Source organism: Pseudophryne corroboree, chromosome 6, assembly GCF_028390025.1.
Source record: "Pseudophryne corroboree isolate aPseCor3 chromosome 6, aPseCor3.hap2, whole genome shotgun sequence".
Lineage (NCBI taxonomy): Eukaryota > Metazoa > Chordata > Amphibia > Anura > Myobatrachidae > Pseudophryne > Pseudophryne corroboree.
In genome coordinates this window covers 106737005-106761517 of record NC_086449.1, presented here as the reverse complement: position 1 = coordinate 106761517, position 24513 = coordinate 106737005, and the positions used below count along the sequence as shown (strand labels likewise).

The 24513-nt window shown below is 46.6% G+C and overlaps 1 protein-coding gene across 2 annotated transcripts in view; it reads right to left on the bottom strand.

Annotated features, from left to right (window-relative positions):
• The window catches only part of LOC134936543 (nodal homolog 2-A-like), a 74313-nt gene that overhangs the window by 48755 nt on the left and 1045 nt on the right, over positions 1-24513 (bottom strand). Inside the window, exons 2-4 of one of the 2 annotated variants that reach the window (XR_010180513.1) lie at positions 20254-21011; positions 19249-19472; positions 2589-2731 (exon numbers count right to left, since the gene is read on the bottom strand). Coding sequence is in view for 1 of the 2 variants with exons in the window: in XM_063931614.1 (XP_063787684.1) it covers positions 19320-19472; positions 20254-21011 (911 nt within the window). In the remaining variant the exon portion in view is untranslated. Of the gene's footprint in view, positions 1-2588; positions 2732-18040; positions 19473-20253; positions 21012-24513 lie in introns of those variants that run through there. The other variant, XM_063931614.1, reaches the window with a different exon arrangement.

Here is a 24513-nt window from a genome sequence, read left to right as displayed (position 1 = left end):
ACAGTCAGCTACCTCATTGCGCCTCTTTTTTTCTTTGCGTCATGTGCTGTTTGGGGAGGGTTTTTTGGAAGGGCCATCCTGCGTGACACTGCAGTGCCACTCCTAGATGGGCCCGGTGTTTGTGTCGGCCACTAGGGTCGCTAATCTTACTCACACAGCTACCTCATTGCGCCTCTTTTTTTCTTTGCGTCATGTGCTGTTTGGGGAGGGTTTTTTGGAAGGGCCATCCTGCGTGACACTGCAGTGCCACTCCTAGATGGGCCCGGTGTTTGTGTCGGCCACTAGGGTCGCTAATCTTACTCACACAGCTACCTCATTGCGCCTCTTTTTTTCTTTGCGTCATGTGCTGTTTGGGGAGGGTTTTTTGGAAGGGACATCCTGCGTGACACTGCAGTGCCACTCCTAGATGGGCCCGGTGTTTGTGTCGGCCACTAGGGTCGCTTATCTTACTCACACAGCGACCTCGGTGCAAATTTTAGGACTAAAAATAATATTGTGAGGTGTGAGGTATTCAGAATAGACTGAAAATGAGTGTAAATTATGGTTTTTGAGGTTAATAATACTTTGGGATCAAAATGACCCCCAAATTCTATGATTTAAGCTGTTTTTTAGTGTTTTTGGAAAAAAACACCCGAATCCAAAACACACCCGAATCCGACAAAAATAATTCGGTGAGGTTTTGCCAAAACGCGTTCGAACCCAAAACACGGCCGCGGAACCGAACCCAAAACCAAAACACAAAACCCGAAAAATTTCAGGCGCTCATCTCTAGTGTTTAGTGCCGCCGCTCACCTTGTCAGCAATCTGCGTACGAAGTTACTTCCAGAAAATGTGGAGAAGATGATGTTCATTAAAATGAATTATAATCAATTCCTCCGTGGAGACATTGACCAGCAGCAATTGCCTCCACAAAGTACACAGGGAGCTGAGATGGTGGATTCCAGTGGGGACGAATTGATAATCTGTGATATATCGGAGGATGATGATGAGGTGGACATCTTGCCTCTGTAGAGCCAGTTTGTGCAAGGAGAGATTAATTGCTTCTTTTTCGGTGGGGGTCCAAACCAACCCGTCATTTCAGTCACAGTCGTGTGGCAGACCCTGTCACTGAAATGATGGGTTGGTTAAAGTGTGCATGTCCTGTTTATACAACATAAGGGTGGGTGGGCGGGCCCAAGGACAATTCCATCTTGCACCTCTTTTTTCTTTCATTTTTATTTGCGTCATGTGCTGTTTGAGGAGTGTTTTTTGGAAGGGCCATCCTGCGTGACACTGCAGTGCCACTCCTAGATGGGCCAGGTGTTTGTGTCGGCCACTAGGGTCGCTTATCTTACTCACACAGCTACCTCATTGCGCCTCTTTTTTTCTTCTTTGCGTCATGTGCTGTTTTGGGAGTGTTTTTTGCAAGGGCCATCCTGCGTGACACTGCAGTGCCACTCCTAGATGGGCCAGGTGTTTGTGTCGGCCACTAGGGTCGCTTATCTTACTCACACAGCTACCTCATTGCGCCTCTTTTTTTCTTCTTTGCGTCATGTGCTGTTTGGGGAGTGTTTTTTGGAAGGGCCATCCTGCGTGACACTGCAGTGCCACTCCTAGATGGGCCAGGTGTTTGTGTCGGCCACTAGGGTCGCTTAGCTTAGTCATCCAGCGACCTCGGTGCAAATTTTAGGACTAAAAATAATATTGTGAGGTGTGAGGTATTCAGAATAGACTGAAAATGAGTGGAAATTATGGTTTTTGAGGTTAATAATACTTTGGGATCAAAATGACCCCCAAATTCTATGATTTAAGCTGTTTTTTAGGGTTTTTTGAAAAAAACACCCGAATCCAAAACACACCCGAATCCGACAAAAAAAATTCGGTGAGGTTTTGCCAAAACGCGGTCGAACCCAAAACACGGCCGCGGAACCGAACCCAAAACACAAAACCCGAAAAATTTCAAGTGCACATCCCTACTATATACGCATGGCAACTAGATGTTCATTATACCTTCTTCCTGAAATGAATCTTATAAAAGTAGGCTAGCGTAGTATACAGTAGTGTCAGTATTGGTGAGGTGATGCCAAGCTGAGCTAACCTCCATTCTATTTCATAATTATATTGTATTATAAACATGTTGCCCCCATCATTTGTGCAGCTTTATTGCTATAAGATGCAGAACACCCACCACAAAAACGTATAATGATCTAAAAATGACTCATGATGGACAATATATTATCAGATACACAATTGTCACTGTCCTTTGGAAGGAGACCTGAGACATCACTACCACCCAATCATGTTGTACCTCTAAACGGTCAGTGAGGAAGAAAAAAATGCTAAAGTATGATTAAAAAACATGTTAAAAAGTAAAAAATGAAGGAGCAGCAATCTTATAGCTCCACTTTACATAAAGTATCCAATAACCACGTGAGTGTCATAGTCCAGCTGGGATGCAGACAAAATTCCAGCAGATGGAATCCTGACAGAACCAAGAGGTAAGTACAGGAGTTAAGGTTAGGCTGCGGAAGTGGGGAAGTTATGGTTAGGGTTGGCCTGTGGGAATGTTAGGTTGGAGGGTGGATTAGAGGTAGGGTGAAAATAGTTACCTGGAATCCATTGGTATTCTGACCATGAAGATTCCGCTGTTAGTCTCCTGACTGTCGGGATCCCGACTGCCAGATTTTGTATCCATCCCCAGACATTCAGCTGTCTTAATTTTTGCCAGGTTTCAGGTCCAAACTTGAATATTCTAAGTGATAAATAAATAATAGAAGTGAGTTAATATGTTGAGTGAAAGTGAACAAAGTCAATTTTTTGCCCATTTTGTACTAAGGGCTCAATTCAATGAGCCACTTACAGTACTTTGGCTACATACAAAAATCCACAAGTCTGGGGTGAGATCAAGCCATGAGGGGAAGGGGGGGGGAGTGTTGAGATCCCATTGGTGGCAACTCACCCCCATGTGGATAATTGACCTTGCCCCCAGCACTGCCATGGTACAGTGGAAACATTTTATAACATACAGTAGTATAAAGTCAATGGTTAACTAATTACAGCTTTTCAACTTTGAGATCCATTTCTTAACATTGACTTTCATAGAATTGGTTCCCTTGAACTCTAAACCGTCCAAGTGGCCCAGGCAAGGTACATAGAAATGTGATATGTTTCTTGGGTGTCACTTGATATACCGGCGCCGTAATCCCGACAGCTGGTATACTGACAACTATTTTCCCTCCTGGGGTGTCCACAACACCCCTGGAGGGAGAATAAATAGCGTGGCACGACACCGTGCCCACAGCGTGGAGAGCGCAGTGAGCCTGCAAGGGGCTCTTTTGCACTCGCCCTGCTACCGGTATACCGGCGGTCGGGGTGCCGGTATGCTGGGCGCCGTCATACCGTAGTAGACCCATTTCTCTTTGTAGAAACTGAGCATGATTATAAAAGCAATTTCCTGGTAAGATAAACTTTGCTATATTGCTTAAAATAACGTCTTTGTTTTTGGTTTAGTAACTTGTCCAGACAGAACCTGGTGGAGCCTGGTGTGATCTCCTCCAGCTCTTCCATGGTGTTGTCTGTCCCCTGTCACATTGAGGCTTCACAATGCCTGTCTTTTCTTTTGTGAACTCATTGTTGTCTAAAATAATGTATGGTTCAATACAATATCCAATTAGTTGTCAATAGGAGCAAATCTACAGAAAACACAATATACAAAGACATTGCCTGTTTCTAAACCCACTGATCAGTCTGATATTCTGTTTATTACACGTTGTTTGTACGCTAATCTCCCTGACCCCACAGGTAACATGTCACTGAGACACCACTGAAACTCATGATCCTGTTGTCAAAACACTGGAGAGGTTAGTGAGGTCCCCGGAGGCAGTTTGTGCAGAGAATTGTCCCACAATACACAATGCCATAATAAGCATTTACTATAACCCAGTACACTGGGGACAGCTATTCATTTAATCCATCAACTGAGTATTTTTTATTCATAAATTGTATAGTGCAAAAAGTGATATCACCAGTTTTGTCAGCATGGAATAATTTTGTTCAAGGAAATGATACCTAGAATGTTGTGGGATCTTATTTCTACTGGTTTTATTTGGGATTCTAATTCTAGATGTAATAACATGATTCTTAAGCTGGGTACACACCATATAATATATTGGACAATTTTGTGATCCATGACAGATATCCAACACCATCATATAGGTGGTCATTCAGGTGCGGTTGGAGGTGCTATCACTGCTGTTCCTTGGAACTAGCAGTGATAGCGCTGTATGTAAATGTAGCAGGAGGCATCTATTACATGCAGATGCTTCCTGCTGCACTAGTGATCCCAATGCATCCTAGGACACAGCATCGGATCAAAGCACCCACCATCGGGCGGCTTACAGCACCTATGGTGTTGCGCAAGCCGCCTGTCGCAGAGGCCAGGAAATCTCCATCCTATGACTGAGATCTTTGGCCTCCTCCCACCCTCAACACACCTCTGTTTTTCCAAACTGAGCCCGTAACCGCACACGAATTGGCATCAGACCATCAATAAATGACAGTCTGAGGCCGGCCTGCGTCCTATGCTGTAGGACCCATTCGCACATGCGCAGAATGGGTCCTACGCGTGTGCAAAGTACTGAAAATCTGTACTTTGTGCTGATGGTCTCAGATGCAACTGCGGCTGAATGACCCCCACAGTGTGTATTCTGAATTGGGTAGTTGTATCATCAGATTGGATGTTGCATCTCCACGGGGATGACTTCACGGATGGCGCGATATTGTTACATGAAGCATGTAATGATACTGCATTATTGCATTGTTGTATGATGCATCATGTTATGTGTATGGCAATGTGATATATTGTTACATCACATCGATGCGCCCCTGGTTTGCACCGTCATTTAGGTGTGTACCCATCTTTAAAATGGGTGTGGTATGGTTTGCCGGCGGTTGGGGTCCCGGCAACCAGCATCCCGGCGCCAGAATCTAGACCGCCGGCATACCGACAGCTGGGCGAGCACAAATGAGCCCTTTGCGGGCTCGCTGCAGGTACGGTGCGCTCGCCACGCTGCGGGCACGGTGGCACGCTATGCGCGCCACACTATCTTTTCTCCCTCCAGTGAGGTCGTGGACCCCCAAGAGGGAGAAAAGATGTCGGTATGCCAGCGGTCAGGATTCCGGCCCCCGGTATGGTGGTCGCCGGGAGCCCGGCCGCCCGCAAACCTGAAGACCACCCTTTAAAATGTATGGATTAATTAATCATCATTGTTAATTTGTAAAGTGCTGCAAAAGTCTGCAACATTATATGAACAAGGGGCCACAGCAGCTTTGCAAATGCAATCCATAGCAGTGCAAATGCGGGAGGAGGCGCATAGCACCTCCTTCCTCAGCTTACTCAGACTAGCAGTCGCTGTGCATCTTGCAAGGTCAAGGAAACTGCATCTCACATTGCAATCCCTGGCCTCCCCCCTCCAGGAATACTGGGGGACATGCCCCGGTTTCCGGCAATGCTGGCCACTCCTGTCCCTCCCCTCAAATACCTCTATCAATCAAGCAGAGGCATTCGGATTATTACAATGCGATCGCAGGACCCGTTCTGCCCTGTGCGTGCACAGTTTCCTGACCATCGGGAAACTGTAGGTTGGATCGCAAAAGGATAAACAATGTTGTAAAGGAGATGGAACTGGGGGCGTGGCTGCATGATTGTGTCATTGTGGCCCTGCCCCCATCACGCAGTGCTGGCATTGCTAGGCCTTGGTGGCATGATGCAGCGCAAATCGTGTCGTCAGATCACCCCAGACTGCCCTCTTTCGACAGCCGTGTGGGTGGGATGCTAGGAGATGCGGGCCCTCTCTTCTGGGAGGACCACATGATTTTCGAGAGCCTCCCAGCCATCCCGAGAGAGTAGGCAAGTATGATATAGTTCATAGCAAGAGGCAACGAAATGCAATTTATCAAAATCTGCATGTTCTGTGATATTTGCCATGGGATTCAATGCCTTTTTTTAAAGACAAAATCAGTAATTTGATTCAACTATTACACCGAAATTGGTAGCATAGTGGGTACTACCATCATATATGGAGATAAGTTCCTACCTTACCACGTCCAGAAGCCCAGATACCTACCAATGAAACTGGGACTACTTTCTGGTACGGATCCGCTGCAGAGCCATTGAGGGAGAAGTTATGATTTTTTATGTTTAAATGATTTAAACGTGAGTGCACCTTTTTTATCTATTGGTGAATAAAAATTATAAAGGTTGTAATTCCAGATATTTATTTCTGCATGGAAAAATCTGGATGAGACTTGAACACTATTACAGTGAGATCCTTGATCTCATAATGACAATACCAATGCCAGCATGCTTTCAATAGCCTTAGAACTGTGACAGCATGCTGACTATGGACAGAATTTTAGAAGTCTACTTTCAGTTTAAATTATACTCTGTTCAGAAATACTGCAACATTTTTCTGCATTTTACCTATTTTGCATGGATAAGCTCTTGGGTTGGGTGTGTAACATGATCCCGGCGGTCAGCATACCAGAATGCCGGCAGGGAGGCGAGCGCAACAGTTCTACAGGTTCTAGTCCCACTCTATGGCTGTCGTGGACACCCACGAGTGGGAATAGCCTTTGGCCCCCTGCTGGCATTCTGGCGGCCGGGGTCCCGGCGTCGGTATGCTGACCGCTGGGATCATAACTACATCGCCTTGGGCTGAATCCTCTTCCTTCCTGTTTATCCACATTACTCCATGTTTCTTTGTCTCCACAGCGACTGGTGTCATCTGCTCATCCATACAGTGGGTACCGTACAGAATCATTAAGAGCTATTGTGCCTTCACTGTGACTTACCACTGGCTTCTGACTTCAGCTTTACCCTTTCCCTATTCTTGTCACTCCTTGCCCAGAGGTGGAACCTGGGAGTGGTGGGCCAGGTGCAAAAATATAATTTGTGCCACCCTCCTCCAACCTAACCCAAGTTCACAATATGCCACACAACAGTGGGTGACAGGGAGATACAGAGGGTGACAGTGAAAGGCAGGAGGAGGCCGAGGGTGACAACAGAAGGCAAGGGGAGGCAGAAGGTGACAGTGGAATGTACGGAGAGACAGTGGGTGACAGGGGTACAAGCACAATGGGGGTAATTCTGAGTTGATCGCAGCAGGAACTTTGTTAGCAGTTGGGCAAAACCATGTGCACTGCAGGGGGGGGGGCAGTTCTAACATGTGCAGAGAGAGTTAGATTTGGGTGGGTTATTTTGTTTCTGTGCAGGGTAAATACTGGCTGCTTTATTTTTACACTGCAATTTAGATTGCAGATTGAACACACACCACCCAAATCTAACTCTCTCTGCACATGTTATATCTGCCCCACCTGCAGTGCACATGGTTTTGCCCAACTGATAACAAAATTCCTGCTGCGATCAACTCAGAATTACCCCCAATATCCTATGTGATGTGGAGAACAGCGGGCATGTACCTTGGTAGGGGCAGGAACACAGCGCCCTCTACTCTATTTCTGACAGGGGCTCCTGGCCTTGTGTTTCCTCAGTTTGGTACTTGGTCAGGCAGACTCTGAAAAACACAGCTATCTTAATTAGAGGCAGTACATGGCTGTGATCATCAGCGCTGCTCGATGTCAGGACTCCTCTATCAGTCTGGCATACACAAGGTCAGCTCTGCCCACCTAAGGTAATTGGGCAGGTCTCTAAGGCAGTGGAGCTCACACTGCACTGGGCCATTCACCCGATATTGCTCAAAATGGTCAGCGGGAGGGTGGCAGGGGGTAACTCATTGCTGGTCTGGGCAGCAGTGGGCCTCTTAGTCCTCAGTGGCCCCGCTGCAATGCACCTGCTGCACCAATGGTTGTTCTGCCTCTATCCTTGCCTGTAGTTTTATTGCAATACCTGTATTTATGCTTTGTACTTACTATTGTGCATTGAATTTTTGCTTTCGTTTTTATGTTACCCATTCTACAGTGCTGCATAAGCACCAGATCGGGGCCCTTGTTATTGATACAGTTATGTTCTTACGACATGCAAGCTCATTAGACAGAAAAAGCTCTGCAGTACACCAGGTCTGTGACACTACCACTAGAGAAGACTCTTGTAATAATGGGGTCAATTCTATTCGGCAACTTAAGAATAGCGCCGGGAATTAGCTCCCGACGCTATTCAATTCAGCTCCACTTAAGTCGGCGATGTCCCGTTCTCGCCGACTAAACAGGTTGAATTGTCGGGAGAACGGGCATTCTCCGACTTAACTCCCCGGCGCGAGGCTGCACTTTTGTCGGGTTTCTTCTCTCATCCCCCGGGGATGAGAGAAGAATTCCCGACAATTGCGGGTCACTAGCAGCTGAATTGAATAGCGTCGGGAGCTAATTCCCGGCGCTATTCTTCAGTTGCCGAATAGAATTGACCCCATTGTATTTACTAAGTTATTATGCAGACAGTAGTGTATCTACAGTGGATGCAGGGTGTGTGGCACACTCGAGACCCTGGGTCTGGGGTGATCATACGTAACACCCTGCACACGTATATTAAATTCTTCTCTCTGGATTCCTAATTGGTGCTACTGAAATCACTGGGAAAATGGCAAAGCACAAGAGACCTGCACATGCGCAGTAGACTCTGGCACCGTCCCATTGTCTACTCACATGCGCTGAAGGAGGGGAGTGTCCACGCAGGGGCTAATTCAGACCTGATTTCTGCTGTGAGTTTTCACACAGCGGGCAATCAGGTCTGAACTGCGTATGCACCACAATGCGCAGGTGCGATGGTCCACACAGACGGGATAGTGTGACAAATCCGATTGCACCGGCAATCGCAAGAAGATTGACAGGAAGAGGGCATTTGTGGGTGGCAACTGACCGTTACTAGGGAGTGTCCGGAAAAACGCAGGAGGGACCCGGCGTTTTGTGGGAGGATTTGTGATGTCAGCTCCGCCCCGATCATCGCAGCGGCTGAGTAAGTCCTGGGTTGTGCAGAGACTGAACAAACTGCTGTTTGTGCAGCTCTCCTGCACATGCGATCGCACACCTGCACAGCGAATTCCCCCTCCTGCTGTAGGCTGCGACTACCTGATCGCAGGTATGCAAAAAACGCACTCTAGCGATCGGTCTGAATTAACCCCAGAGACTGCACACAGTCCCCCTCCTCTCTTAAGCAGACAGAGGGGGTCATTCTGACCTGATCGCACGCTGCCGTTCAGCACAGCGATCAGGTCAGAAGTGCGCCGCAGTGAGCCGGCGCATGGCTGACAGCCGACGGCTGTTGTTGCCATGCAATCGCCTCTGCCTGATTGACAGGCAGTCGCTGGGCGGGAGGGGGCGGCACAGCGGCATTTGGCCGCCGTTCTGTGGGCGCAGTCTGGCCAACGCAGGCGTGGCCGGACCGTGCGGGGGGTGGGCCGCAGCGGCTGCGTGACGTCACACGCTGCCGCTGTGACCCAGGCAGCGACGAGTTGCTCCCGGCCAGCACGCAAAAGCTGCGCTCGCCAGGAGCTACTACTAAAGTGCAAAAGCATCGCCGCTGTGTGATGCCTTTGTACTTCTGCGGGCCTGACACGCGGGGCGGACTAGCTCTGTGCTGGGCGTCCCCCTGCATGTCAGTGTGCCTGATCGTAGCCCTGAAAAATTTTGCAGGGCTACGATCAGGTCTGAATTAGGCCCATTGTCTGATTCTATTAGATACATTGATGCTAAATATCTCTCCCAAATGATTGCAACCAGCTGGAATATCAAAACTGTAAAATAGAAAAGCAATATGGTGTGCCCAGACTCATCTGCATGGTAAAATAAACGCAGCACATAAATACATAAGGGACTGTTGTCCATGTTTGTCCTCACTTGTACCCCTTTTCCACCAAAGCACGGGTCGCAGCCGTGTCGCCTGACACGGCTGCGACCCGTGCTACAGCCCACTAATGACAGCGCTCACCAACCCGGCATATTGCCGGGTTGGTGACGCTGCTAGTGTCGCGGCAGGGGCGGCGCTGGGAGATCACATGGTCTCCCAGTGGGGTGTGGTTCATCAAATCGACAGTATCTAGGTCGACAATGTTTAGGTCGACCACTATAGGTCGACAGTCACTAGGTCGACATGGATGGAAGGTCGACAGGGTTTCTAGGTCGACAGGTCTAAAGGTCGACATGAGGATTTTTATTTTTTTGTGTCGTTTTCTTCGTAGAGTGACTGGGATACCAAATTAGTGCACCGCGTTCGCTCGCCATGCTTCTGGCATGGTGCCTTCGCTCCGCTTCACTCGGCACAGATTACCGTTCCAATCGTAGTCCACGTGGATCGTTAAGTATGAAAAAATTCAAAAAAAGAAAAAAAAATGTGAAAAACTCATGTCGACCTTTAGACCTGTCGACCTAGCACATGTCGACCTAGAAACCCTGTCGACCTTGTGACTGTCGACCTATAGTGGTCGACCTAAACATTGTCGACCTAGATACTGTCGATCTTCAGACCGGATCCCCTCCCAGTGCCGCCCTCCCTATACACAGTGAACGGGAGCCGTGTCGTCTCGACACGGCACCCGTTCACACTAGACAGCTAGCCGGGTTGAACACGTGTCCACTAGGGAAAAACACGAGTAAATGCGCGCCCCCGCGCATTTACCCATGTTTTAAGTAGAGATGAGCGCCTGAAATTTTTCGGGTTTTGTGTTTTGGTTTTGGGTTCGGTTCCGCGGCCGTGTTTTGGGTTCGAACGCGTTTTGGCAAAACCTCACCGAATTATTTTTGTCGGATTCGGGTGTGTTTTGGATTCGGGTGTTTTTTTCCAAAAACACTAAAAAACAGCTTAAATCATAGAATTTGGGGGTCATTTTGATCCCAAAGTATTATTAACCTCAAAAACCATAATTTACACTCATTTTCAGTCTATTCTGAATACCTCACACCTCACAATATTATTTTTAGTCCTAAAATTTGCACCGAGGTCGCTGTGTGAGTAAGATAAGCGACCCTAGTGGCCGACACAAACACCGGGCCCATCTAGGAGTGGCACTGCAGTGTCACGCAGGATGTCCCTTCCAAAAAACCCTCCCCAAACAGCACATGACGCAAAGAAAAAAAGAGGCGCAATGAGGTAGCTGTGTGAGTAAGATTAGCGACCCTAGTGGCCGACACAAACACCGGGCCCATCTAGGAGTGGCACTGCAGTGTCACGCAGGATGGCCCTTCCAAAAAACCCTCCCCAAACAGCACATGACGCAAAGAAAAAAAGAGGCGCAATGAGGTAGCTGACTGTGTGAGTAAGATTAGCGACCCTAGTGGCCGACACAAACACCGGGCACATCTAGGAGTGGCACTGCAGTGTCACGCAGGATGTCCCTTCCAAAAAACCCTCCCCAAACAGCACATGACGCAAAGAAAAAAAGAGGCGCAATGAGGTAGCTGTGTGAGTAAGATTAGCGACCCTAGTGGCCGACACAAACACCGGGCACATCTAGGAGTGGCACTGCAGTGTCACGCAGGATGTCCCTTCCAAAAAACCCTCCCCAAACAGCACATGACGCAAAGAAAAAAAGAGGCGCAATGAGGTAGCTGTGTGAGTAAGATTAGCGACCCTAGTGGCCGACACAAACACCGGGCCCATCTAGGAGTGGCACTGCAGTGTCACGCAGGATGTCCCTTCCAAAAAACCCTCCCCAATCAGCACATGATGCAAAGAAAAAGAAAAGAAAAAAGAGGTGCAAGATGGAATTATCCTTGGGCCCTCCCACCCACCCTTATGTTGTATAAACAAAACAGGACATGCACACTTTAACCAACCCATCATTTCAGTGACAGGGTCTGCCACACGACTGTGACTGATATGACGGGTTGGTTTGGACCCCCCCCAAAAAAGAAGCAATTAATCTCTCCTTGCACAAACTGGCTCTACAGAGGCAAGATGTCCACCTCATCTTCACCCTCCGATATATCACCGTGTACATCCCCCTCCTCACAGATTATCAATTCGTCCCCACTGGAATCCACCATCTCAGCTCCCTGTGTACTTTGTGGAGGCAATTGCTGCTGGTCAATGTCTCCGCGGAGGAATTGATTATAATTCATTTTAATGAACATCATCTTCTCCACATTTTCTGGATGTAACCTCGTACGCCGATTGCTGACAAGGTGAGCGGCGGCACTAAACACTCTTTCGGAGTACACACTTGTGGGAGGGCAACTTAGGTAGAATAAAGCCAGTTTGTGCAAGGGCCTCCAAATTGCCTCTTTTTCCTGCCAGTATAAGTACGGACTGTGTGACGTGCCTACTTGGATGCGGTCACTCATATAATCCTCCACCATTCTATCAATGTTGAGAGAATCATATGCAGTGACAGTAGACGACATGTCCGTAATCGTTGTCAGGTCCTTCAGTCCGGACCAGATGTCAGCATCAGCAGTCGCTCCAGACTGCCCTGCATCACCGCCAGCGGGTGGGCTCGGAATTCTGAGCCTTTTCCTCGCACCCCCAGTTGCGGGAGAATGTGAAGGAGGAGATGTTGACAGGTCGCGTTCCGCTTGACTTGACAATTTTGTCACCAGCAGGTCTTTCAACCCCAGCAGACCTGTGTCTGCCGGAAAGAGAGATCCAAGGTAGGCTTTAAATCTAGGATCGAGCACGGTGGCCAAAATGTAGTGCTCTGATTTCAACAGATTGACCACCCGTGAATCCTTGTTAAGCGAATTAAGGGCTGCATCCACAAGTCCCACATGCCTAGCGGAATCGCTCCGTGTTAGCTCCTTCTTCAATGCCTCCAGCTTCTTCTGCAAAAGCCTGATGAGGGGAATGACCTGACTCAGGCTGGCAGTGTCTGAACTGACTTCACGTGTGGCAAGTTCAAAGGGCATCAGAACCTTGCACAACGTTGAAATCATTCTCCACTGCACTTGAGACAGGTGCATTCCATCTCCTATATCGTGCTCAATTGTATAGGCTTGAATGGCCTTTTGCTGCTCCTCCAACCTCTGAAGCATATAGAGGGTTGAATTCCACCTCGTTACCACTTCTTGCTTCAGATGATGGCAGGGCAGGTTCAGTAGTTTTTGGTGGTGCTCCAGTCTTCTGTACGTGGTGCCTGTACGCCGAAAGTGTCCCGCAATTTTTCTGGCCACCGACAGCATCTCTTGCACGCCCCTGTCGTTTTTTAAAAAATTCTGCACCACCAAATTCAAGGTATGTGCAAAACATGGGACGTGCTGGAATTTGCCCATATTTAATGCACACACAATATTGCTGGCGTTGTCCGATGCCACAAATCCACAGGAGAGTCCAATTGGGGTAAGCCATTCCGCGATGATCTTCCTCAGTTGCCGTAAGAGGTTTTCAGCTGTGTGCGTATTCTGGAAAGCGGTGATACAAAGCGTAGCCTGCCTAGGAAAGAGTTGGCGTTTGCGAGATGCTGCTACTGGTGCCGCCGCTGCTGTTCTTGCGGCGGGAGTCCATACATCTACCCAGTGGGCTGTCACAGTCATATAGTCCTGACCCTGCCCTGCTCCACTTGTCCACATGTCCGTGGTTAAGTGGACATTGGGTACAACTGCATTTTTTAGGACACTGGTGAGTCTTTTTCTGACGTCCGTGTACATTCTCGGTATCGCCTGCCTAGAGAAGTGGAACCTAGATGGTATTTGGTAACGGGGGCACACTGCCTCAATAAATTGTCTAGTTCCCTGTGAACTAACGGCGGATACCGGACGCACGTCTAACACCAACATAGTTGTCAAGGACTCAGTTATCCGCTTTGCAGTAGGATGACTGCTGTGATATTTCATCTTCCTCGCAAAGGACTGTTGAACAGTCAATTGCTTACTGGAAGTAGTACAAGTGGGCTTACGACTTCCCCTCTGGGATGACCATCGACTCCCAGCGGCAACAACAGCAGCGCCAGCAGCAGTAGGCGTTACACGCAAGGATGCATCGGAGGAATCCCAGGCAGGAGAGGACTCGTCAGACTTGCCAGTGACATGGCCTGCAGGACTATTGGCATTCCTGGGGAAGGAGGAAATTGACACTGAGGGAGTTGGTGGGGTGGTTTGCGTGAGCTTGGTTACAAGAGGAAGGGATTTACTGGTCAGTGGACTGCTTCCGCTGTCACCCAAAGTTTTTGAACTTGTCACTGACTTATTATGAATGCGCTGCAGGTGACGTATAAGGGAGGATGTTCCGAGGTGGTTAACGTCCTTACCCCTACTTATTACAGCTTGACAAAGGGAACACACGGCTTGACACCTGTTGTCCGCATTTCTGGTGAAATACCTCCACACCGAAGAGCTGATTTTTTTGGTATTTTCACCTGGCATGTCAACGGCCATATTCCTCCCACGGACAACAGGTGTCTCCCCGGGTGCCTGACTTAAACAAACCACCTCACCATCAGAATCCTCCTGGTCAATTTCCTCCCCAGCGCCAGCAACACCCATATCCTCCTCATCCTGGTGTACTTCAACACTGACATCTTCAATCTGACTATCAGGAACTGGACTGCGGGTGCTCCTTCCAGCACTTGCAGGGGGCATGCAAATAGTGGAAGGCGCATGCTCTTCACGTCCAGTGTTGGGAAGGTCAGGCATCGCAAACGACACAATTGGACTCTCCTTGTGGATTTGGGATTTCAAAGAACGCACAGTTCTTTGCGGTGCTTTTGCCAGCTTGAGTCTTTTCAGTTTTCTAGCGAGAGGCTGAGTGCTTCCATCCTCATGTGAAGCTGAACCACTAGCCATGAACATAGGCCAGGGCCTCAGCCGTTCCTTGCCACTCCGTGTGGTAAATGGCATATTGGCAAGTTTACGCTTCTCCTCCGACAATTTTATTTTAGGTTTTGGAGTCCTTTTTTTTCTGATATTTGGTGTTTTGGATTTGACATGCTCTGTACTATGACATTGGGCATCGGCCTTGGCAGACGACGTTGCTGGCATTTCATCGTCTCGGCCATGACTAGTGGCAGCAGCTTCAGCACGAGGTGGAAGTGGATCTTGATCTTTCCCTAATTTTGGAACCTCAACTTTTTTGTTCTCCATATTTTATAGGCAGAACTAAAAGGCACCTCAGGTAAACAATGGAGATGGATGGATTGGATACTAGTATACAATTATGGACGGACTGCCACGGTTAGGTGGTATAAAAAAACCACGGTTAGGTGGTATATAATACAATTATGGATGGACGGACTGCCTGCCGAGTGCCGACACAGAGGTAGCCACAGCCGTGAACTACCGCACTGTACACTGGTTGATAAAGAGATAGTAGTATACTCGTAACAACTAGTATGACGACGGTATAAAGAATGAAAAAAAAACCACGGTTAGGTGGTATATATTATAATACAATTATGGATGGACGGACTGCCTGCCGAGTGCCGACACAGAGGTAGCCACAGCCGTGAACTACCGCACTGTACACTGGTTGATAAAGAGATAGTAGTATACTCGTAACAACTAGTATGACGACGGTATAAAGAATGAAAAAAAAACCACGGTTAGGTGGTATATATTATAATACAATTATGGTTGGACGGACTGCCTGCCGAGTGCCGACACAGAGGTAGCCACAGCCGTGAACTACCGCACTGTACACTGGTTGATAAAGAGATAGTAGTATACTCGTAACAACTAGTATGACGACGGTATAAAGAATGAAAAAAAAACCACGGTTAGGTGGTATATATTATAATACAATTATGGATGGACGGACTGCCTGCCGAGTGCCGACACAGAGGTAGCCACAGCCGTGAACTACCGCACTGTACACTGGTTGATAAAGAGATAGTAGTATACTCGTAACAACTAGTATGACGACGGTATAAAGAATGAAAAAAAAACCACGGTTAGGTGGTATATATTATAATACAATTATGGTTGGACGGACTGCCTGCCGAGTGCCAACACAGAGGTAGCCACAGCCGTGAACTACCGCACTGTACACTGGTTGATAAAGAGATAGTAGTATACTCGTAACAACTAGTATGACGACGGTATAAAGAATGAAAAAAAAACCACGGTTAGGTGGTATATAATACAATTATGGTTGGACGGACTGCCTGCCGAGTGCCGACACAGAGGTAGCCACAGCCGTGAACTACCGCACTGTACACTGGTTGATAAAGAGATAGTAGTATACTCGTAACAACTAGTATGACGACGGTATAAAGAATGAAAAAAAAACCACGGTTAGGTGGTATATAATACAATTATGGTTGGACGGACTGCCTGCCGAGTGCCGACACAGAGGTAGCCACAGCCGTGAACTACCGCACTGTACACTGGTTGATAAAGAGATAGTAGTATACTCGTAACAACTAGTATGACGACGGTATAAAGAATGAAAAAAAAACCACGGTTAGGTGGTATATATTATAATACAATTATGGTTGGACGGACTGCCTGCCGAGTGCCGACACAGAGGTAGCCACAGCCGTGAACTACCGCACTGTACACTGGTTGATAAAGAGATAGTAGTATACTCGTAACAACTAGTATGACGACGGTATAAAGAATGAAAAAAAAACCACGGTTAGGTGGTATATATTATAATACAATTATGGATGGACGGACTGCCTGCCGAGTGCCGACACAGAGGTAGCCACAGCCGTGAACTACCGCACTGTACACTGGTTGATAAAGAGATAGTAGTATACTCGTAACAACTAGTATGACGACGGTATAAAGAATGAAAAAAAAACCACGGTTAGGTGGTATATAATACAATTATGGTTGGACGGACTGCCTGCCGAGTGCCGACACAGAGGTAGCCACAGCCGTGAACTACCGCACTGTACACTGGTTGATAAAGAGATAGTAGTATACTCGTAACAACTAGTATGACGACGGTATAAAGAATGAAAAAAAAACCACGGTTAGGTGGTATATAATACAATTATGGTTGGACGGACTGCCTGCCGAGTGCCGACACAGAGGTAGCCACAGCCGTGAACTACCGCACTGTACACTGGTTGATAAAGAGATAGTAGTATACTCGTAACAACTAGTATGACGACGGTATAAAGAATGAAAAAAAAACCACGGTTAGGTGGTATATATTATAATACAATTATGGATGGACGGACTGCCTGCCTGCCGAGTGCCGACACAGAGGTAGCCACAGCCGTGAACTACCGCACTGTACTGTGTCTGCTGCTAATATAGACTGGTTGATAAAGAGATAGTATACAATACTACTAATATACTGGTGGTCAGGCACTGGTCACCACTAGTCACACTGGCAGTGGCACTCCTGCAGCAAAAGTGTGCACTGTTTAATTTTAATATAATATTATTTATCATGTACTCCTGGCTCCTGCTATAACAACCTGCAGTGCTCCCCAGTCTCCCCCACAATTATAAGCTTTATATACAATACATTGATGTGCAGCACACTGGGCTGAGCAGTGCACACAGACTGAGTCACTGTGTGACTGTGTATCGTTTTTTTCAGGCAGAGAACGGATATATTAAATAAAACAAACAACTGCACTGTCTCTGGTGGTCACTGGTCACTGTGGTCGTCAGTCACTAAACTCTGTCTGCACTCTCTTCTAATCTACAGTATCACAGCAATCTCTCTCTCTCTCTCTCTTCTAAATCTAATCTAAATGGAGAGGACGCCAGCCACGTCCTCTCCCTATCAATCTCAATGCACGTGTGAAAATGGCGGCGACGCGCGGCTCCTTATATAGAATCCGAGTCTCGCGAGAATCCGACAGCGTCATGATGACGTTCGGGCGCGCTCGGGTTAACCGAGCAAGGCGGGAAGATCCGAGTCGCTCGGACCCGTGAAAAAAAAAGTGAAGTTCGTGCGGGTTCGGATTCAAAGAAACCGAACCCGCTCATCTCTAGTTTTAAGGAGCTAGTGGAAAAGGGGTATTGGACAAATCTCATCTATCCAGACCAATAGAAATAAGCTACTGGTTATTTTTTGGATCTAACCATTTAAACTTACGCCATGCACTCTTAGTGTATTCTGCTAGGTTTCAGATGAACCTGTAACAGCTTGGAAAATCATGTATGAATACCAAAGAGAATTTGCAATCTATATTTTTATTGCAAAATATAAATATTAAGTTCCATATAAATAATTACATTTACACATTCATACCACAACCATCTACATCAGTGATTTTCAACCTTTTTCTACTTGTGGCACACCGAACAATGGGGGTCATTCCGAGTTGATCGCTCGTTGCCGATTTTCGCAACGGAGCGATTAAGGCTAAAATGCGCATGGTACGCAGTGCGCATGCGCTAAGTATTTTAACAAAAAACTTAGTAGATTTACTCACGTCCGAATGAAGAATTTTCATCGTTGTAGTGATCGGAGTGTGATTGACAGGAAGTGGGTGTTTCTGGGCGGAAACTGGCCGTTTTCTGGGAGTGTGCGGAAAAACGCAGGCGTGCCAAGAAAAAACGCGGGAGTGTCTGGAGAAACGGGGGAGTGGCTGGCCGAACGCAGGGCGTGTTTGTGACATCAAACCAGGAACGAAACGGCCTGAGCTGATCGCAATCTGTGAGTAGGTCTGGAGCTACTCAGAAACTGCTAAGAATTTTCTGTTCATAATTCTGCTAATCTTTCGTTCGCTATTCTGCTAAGCTAAGATACACTCCCAGAGGGCGGCGGCCTAGCGTGTGCAATGCTGCTAAAATCTGCTAGCGAGCGATCAACTCGGAATGACCCCCAATATTTTAAAATTGCCAAGGCACACCATAAGTTCCCCACAGAAAAAAAACAAAACACACACATTGGCCCTCACAGTAAAAAAAAAAAAATCCACACATACATTGGCCTACACAGAAAAAACAATCACATTGCTCCCCACAAAATCATGTTGCTCACACATAAATCAATCACATTTCTCCCCACATAAATCCTATTGCTCCCCAAATGAATTATTCACATTGTTCCCCCCATAAATCCTTATTCTCCCCACATAAATCCTATTGTTCCCCACAGGAGAAATAAAATAACAAATATTAGCCCCTAACGGTCCCTCAGTGGCGGGGGTTGTTCACAGTGGAGTGCTGCGAATACTGAGCAGCGGGTGGTCGGGCAGGTGTGGATGTGGGTGGGCAAGGAAAGCTGTGTATGCAGGCAGGAACTGGAAGATGTGTATGCAGGTGGGTGGGCTGGCTGGGTGGTGAGATGCGGCGGACGTGACCTATGATATCACACCGCCGCGTCTTCAAGACATAGGTCACGGCCGGAGCACAAATAATCCTCTAAGAAGAGCCCGGGTTCACTCTGAAGGTGCAGGAAGCTGCTCTGGCTTTGCGACACACCTTGCAACTGGTCGCACACGGCACACTGGTTGAAAAAGCCTGATCTACATCCACGAGCAATGCATAGCTTCTCAATTACATCCACAGGTCTCCACCACCATATCTTCATGGTGCTTCAGTGTCACATCGTCCTCTTCGTATAAGAGCATTGAGAGTGCACTCATCTTCACCGGTACACAGGAGGAACACTCCACTTTCTCCACATCATACATCTTTACTAGACTCTAAAGGAGTAAGAAATAACATTAAACATAATACAGTGTTCTCAGTACGGACAATATATTTCTGTTACATATAATACTAAGAAGTCTAGTATTGTTCATATATTTGTTAATGCTGATTGGCCTGTCTCAGTTGCCTAGTGAACCAGTAGAAAGTGGTCAGTACCACACAGTACATGAGTTTAATATCTGACCTGTGTCCTATATGTGTGGAGTTTGTACGTTCTCACCATGTTCATGTATGTTTCATCCGGGGACTCACGTTTCCACCCACATGCAAAGAACATACTGATAGGTTAATATGCTGTGGATTAAACATGCATGGATGTGTATCTTAATTACATGTCCTGTGTACAGCACTGAGTAACATGTAGCCATATATATAAATAAGGCAGCTCCATGCTGACCGAGAGCAATATACAGATGGAGCCACGCTCATCTAAGGCGGCTTCATCGCAGGCGGCTCCATCGCAGGCGTGCACTCCCGACGTGACTAGGTGATCTGTCCGCCTAGTCATGCTGTGAGTGCACAGAGACGCTCCCATTCGGAGTGTCTTCATCCAGGCGCGCAACGGAGTTGCTCTCCCATTCTAGTGAATGGGGCACATCTCTGTCACGGGCGTGCACGCCCGGCCGGACGGAGATGCTCTCGGCGTTAGACGTACCCAGGTATAGACGGAGCCGTCTTATTGATTATACATTATGAAAAAACACTTTTTCATACGTAATATAAATGATTATTTATTTCTTCTCAATAAGAAGTCTATGGCAGCTTGATAATTACCTTTATAAAAGCATGGTTTGTTGGCTTGAAGGTCTCATTCAGTGGAATTGGACACACTCCCTCACATCTGTAGGCATTGTATTTTCGTGGGTACACAATGTGGTTCCCCCATTCAATCTTGTCAAATTCCACCCACATGTCTACCCTTCTGCAAAGGGGTGCACCAGCTTCCAGTGCACTTGATGGTATGCTGTTGAGAATGCTGCTGTGTTTTGGGTTGAAGTTTCTCCTATGTCTCCGTAGATCATCCCCCTTGTTTGTCTTCTCTGATATGATGTACTTTGAGGACTGTACAGTCTTAATTAGGCTAGAGGAGCCAAAGTGGCCGGAAGAGGGCATGTCCCTGGCAAACACAACCAGCATCACTCTCTCTGCTGGAGAATATGTACTAGAGAGAAGATCTGCATTGTACTGTGGGAGTTGATGACCAGCAAAGCTAGAGAGTCTTGACTTGTCTTCTGGAGGAATATATTCTCCATGTGAGGCTGGCTCTCCCTTGTGGATAGAATTCTGCAGAAATCTGGTTAAGTTAAAGATCTTCCAGGAGTCACCTTTTGAAGCTGATGGGTTAGTCCTGAAAGATCCCAAGAGAAGCTTGTCCTGGCCTGTCTTGGAATGGTAGATCTCCACTGTGATACTGCGTCTCTTTCCAAAGGAAGAGAGATGAACTTTGAGCTCCACCAACTTCAATTCAGTGCTGCTGGAGATAGAGGACATATCAAAAGAGAACATCCAGCGGCCTCCTACTTCAGTGCAACCTGGAGAAAACACAAAGACATCATTTTAGCCTCCAGACAGGGCATTTTTTCAGGCTATGCCCTGCTTTCACAGGTTACCTCTCAGACCACCTTCAATAACCTGGTCATCTATCACCATGCTAGAGATATAAGGTACATGCAAAACAGGTCACAAAGAATTGTGGTCTATGTAAAATATCACAGCTGAAAAGTATTTTAATTATTTCTATTTTTATAGTATTTTTTTATGTACCAATACTAGGATATGCACAACAAAAATGTGCACAACAATGGCGCCCAAATACATGTGTAAATTAAATAAACTGATAATACTACCCTTATGCTCTTTAGTGAAGGGTTCCTTTTCTTTTTGTTTGATTCATTCTTCTTGATTCAATCGTTATACCAACATATAGAGAAGAGAAACAAATCTTTCTAATGTAATACAGTTCAAAATCAATTGTCTCTTAGTGGCCCATGCGGTGAATAGAAATCACTGATCAAATTTGTGCGATGTCCACCACCTTATAAACAGTTAGCGGGCATGCCCCCTAATTGTTGCACTCACAGACTGAAAGTAATAAATGTGCACATCAAGTCTATCTTTAGAACTGGCGCCAACATGGAACATTCCTTTCTCTCCCATGTCCAGCTCCTCATAACCAAGCTCTCACCCCATGTAAAAGAGAAGTGATCCATAGTGTAAAATCCCTTTTATTAACAACAATTAGTGGGCATTCCGCTGTTTATAAGGTGGTGGACGCTACACACATTTTATCAGTGATTTGTATTCACTGCATAGGACATATTGGGGGGAATTCAAATGTTTGAAAAGTCGGTTGGGTGTCTGTTTTTTCCTGTCTATTAGGAAAAAACAGACACCCAACTGACTTTTCAAACACTTGAATTCCCCCCTTAGAGACACTTCATTTTGAACTGTATTACATGAGGGAGATTTGTGTTTTCTCTATTACGTGTTTGTATAACGACTGAATCAAAGCAAAAAGAAATGGAAGCCTTCAATGAGCAGTTCTATAATTTACACATGTAATTGGGTGCCATTGTTCACAATTGATACTTTTTTGTTGTGCATGTTATTTTGGGAGCTCCTTCAGTTGTTGATCATAGGCAGCCTTTTGGTTTTCAATACTATGATATATGGTTAAAATATTTCTGCTGGTTCATATTAAATAGAGACCCTAACCTGAATATAAAATAGTTATAAAGCATTTCTCAGAATTTAAGTTATCTTGATTGATATGTTCCATATTTCAGTGTCAAGTTTCTAATCTTGTTCTAGGATTCTTTTTTTAAACTTTTTTTTAATTGAAGCATCACATGTAATGTAAAGAATACTTCACAATAGTGCAATAACAATGGACATGTCACCAGTAGAGCATAAAATAAGAAAAGTGCTATCTCGACACAGCACAATAGTACCATAACAATAGACAATGGGGGTAATTCTGAGTTGATCGCAGCAGCAAGTTTGTTAGCAATTGTGAAAACCAGGGCCCTCATTCCGAGTTGTTCGCTCGTTATTTTTCTTCGCATCGGTGCGATTTTCCGCTAACTGCGCATGCGCAATGTTCGCACTGCATCAAGTAAATTTGCTAAGAAGTTTGGTATTTTACTCACGGCATTACAAGGTTTTTTTCTTCGTTCTGGTGATCGGAGTGTGATTGACAGGAAGTGGGTGTTTCTGACCGTTTTATGGGTGTGTGTGAAAAAACGCTGCCGTTTCTGGGAAAAACGCCGGAGTGGCTGGAGAAACAGGGGAGTGTCTGGGCGAACGCTGGGTGTGTTTGTGACGTCAAACCAGGAACGAAACTGACTGAACTGATCGCAGTGGCAGAGTAAGTGTGGAGCTACTCAGAAACTGCTAAGAAATTTCTATTCGCAATTTTGAGAATCTTTCGTTCGCAATTCTGCTAAGCTAAGATTCACTCCCAGTAGGCGGCGGCTTAGCGTGTGCAATGCTGCTAAAAGCAGCTTGCGAGCGAACAACTCGGAATAAGGGCCCATGTGCACTGCAGGGGGGCAGATATAACATTTGCAGAGAGAGTTATACCCCTTTTCAACTATAGCACGGGTCGCAGCCGTGTCGCCTGACACGGCTGCGACCCGTGCTACAGCCCCTTTTCAGACAGCGCTCCCCAACCCGGCATATTGCCGGGTTGGTGACGCTGCTAGTGACGCGGCAGGGGTGGCGCTGGGAGATCACATGATCTCCCAGCGCCGCCCTCCCTATACACTGTGAACGGGAGCGTGTCGCCTCGACACGGCTCCCGTTCACACTAGACAGCTTACCGGGTTGAACACGTGTTCAACACGGCTAGCATTTGCAGGGGGACCCTTTTCTACTAGGGAAAAACACGGGTAAATGCGCGCCCCCGCGCATTTACCCGTGTTTTAAGGAGCTAGTGGAAAAGGGGTATTAGATTTGGGTGGGTTATTTCATTTCTGTGCAGGGTAAATACTGCCTGCTTTATATTTACACTGCAATTTAGATTTAAGTTTGAACACACCTCACCCAAATCTAACTCTCTCTGCACATGTTATATCTGTCCCCCCTGCAGTGCACATGGTTTTGCCCAACTGCTAACAAATTTGCTGCTGCGATCAACTCAGAATTAGGTCCAATGTCCCCAGCAGATAATAAAGACAAAAAGTGTATAACAGAATCCTTGCAGGGGAAATGTAGCGACATTGATAAATACAATGGCTGGTGGAGCAAGGATGCTTCATCAAAGTAAGCACCATATGCCATCTTCAAATAAAAAGTATCAAACATAGAAGAACAAAAAACAAAATAAGAATAAAACCCCCTCTCCACACACCCATCGGAGGACCCCCTCTTCTGCCAGCAGAAAAGATTACATCTGTACCCTAGAATAGAATAGTGGTGGGGGAGGGTCACCAGACACCTCACAAGTAAGGTACCAGGAGGTATAACATATGCTACTATAAATTTGTATGTTTCTTAAGAAGTTATTTTTTATACTCTAGCCCACTGCATTATTATAGAGATTTAAACTTGTATATCTCCATTCCAAAAGTGGCACTGTGCTAGTGGTATTCATTTCTGCTTTTGCTATTTGCTTACAAAGGGCTGATAGACGGATTCAGAGTTGGGACCAGAGCAAATATAGCCGTAACTATGCACGTGGCCAAACCATGCTACAATGCAGGGGGTGCAAAAACATTTATTGTGTGTGCATGCAGAGCAAATACGAGCTGCTTTTGCATGTAGCCAACAAATACTGGACAGCTTTATTGTTACACTGCAATTTACATCTGAGCCAAAACATGCTCCTCCAAACTCTAAAGGGCCGTATTCACGGCCCGATTTGGGAGAGATGTGTGCTGAGCGAACCGCTCAGCACACATCTCTCCCCCCGCTCAGCACAGCGCGATGTGTGCTGAGCGAGCGGGGTGAGACAAGCGGGGCTGCTCATTTCACCCGCTGGGTGATGTGCTAGATTGAGCCTGCATGCAGGCCACTCTAGCACCAGCGATAGCG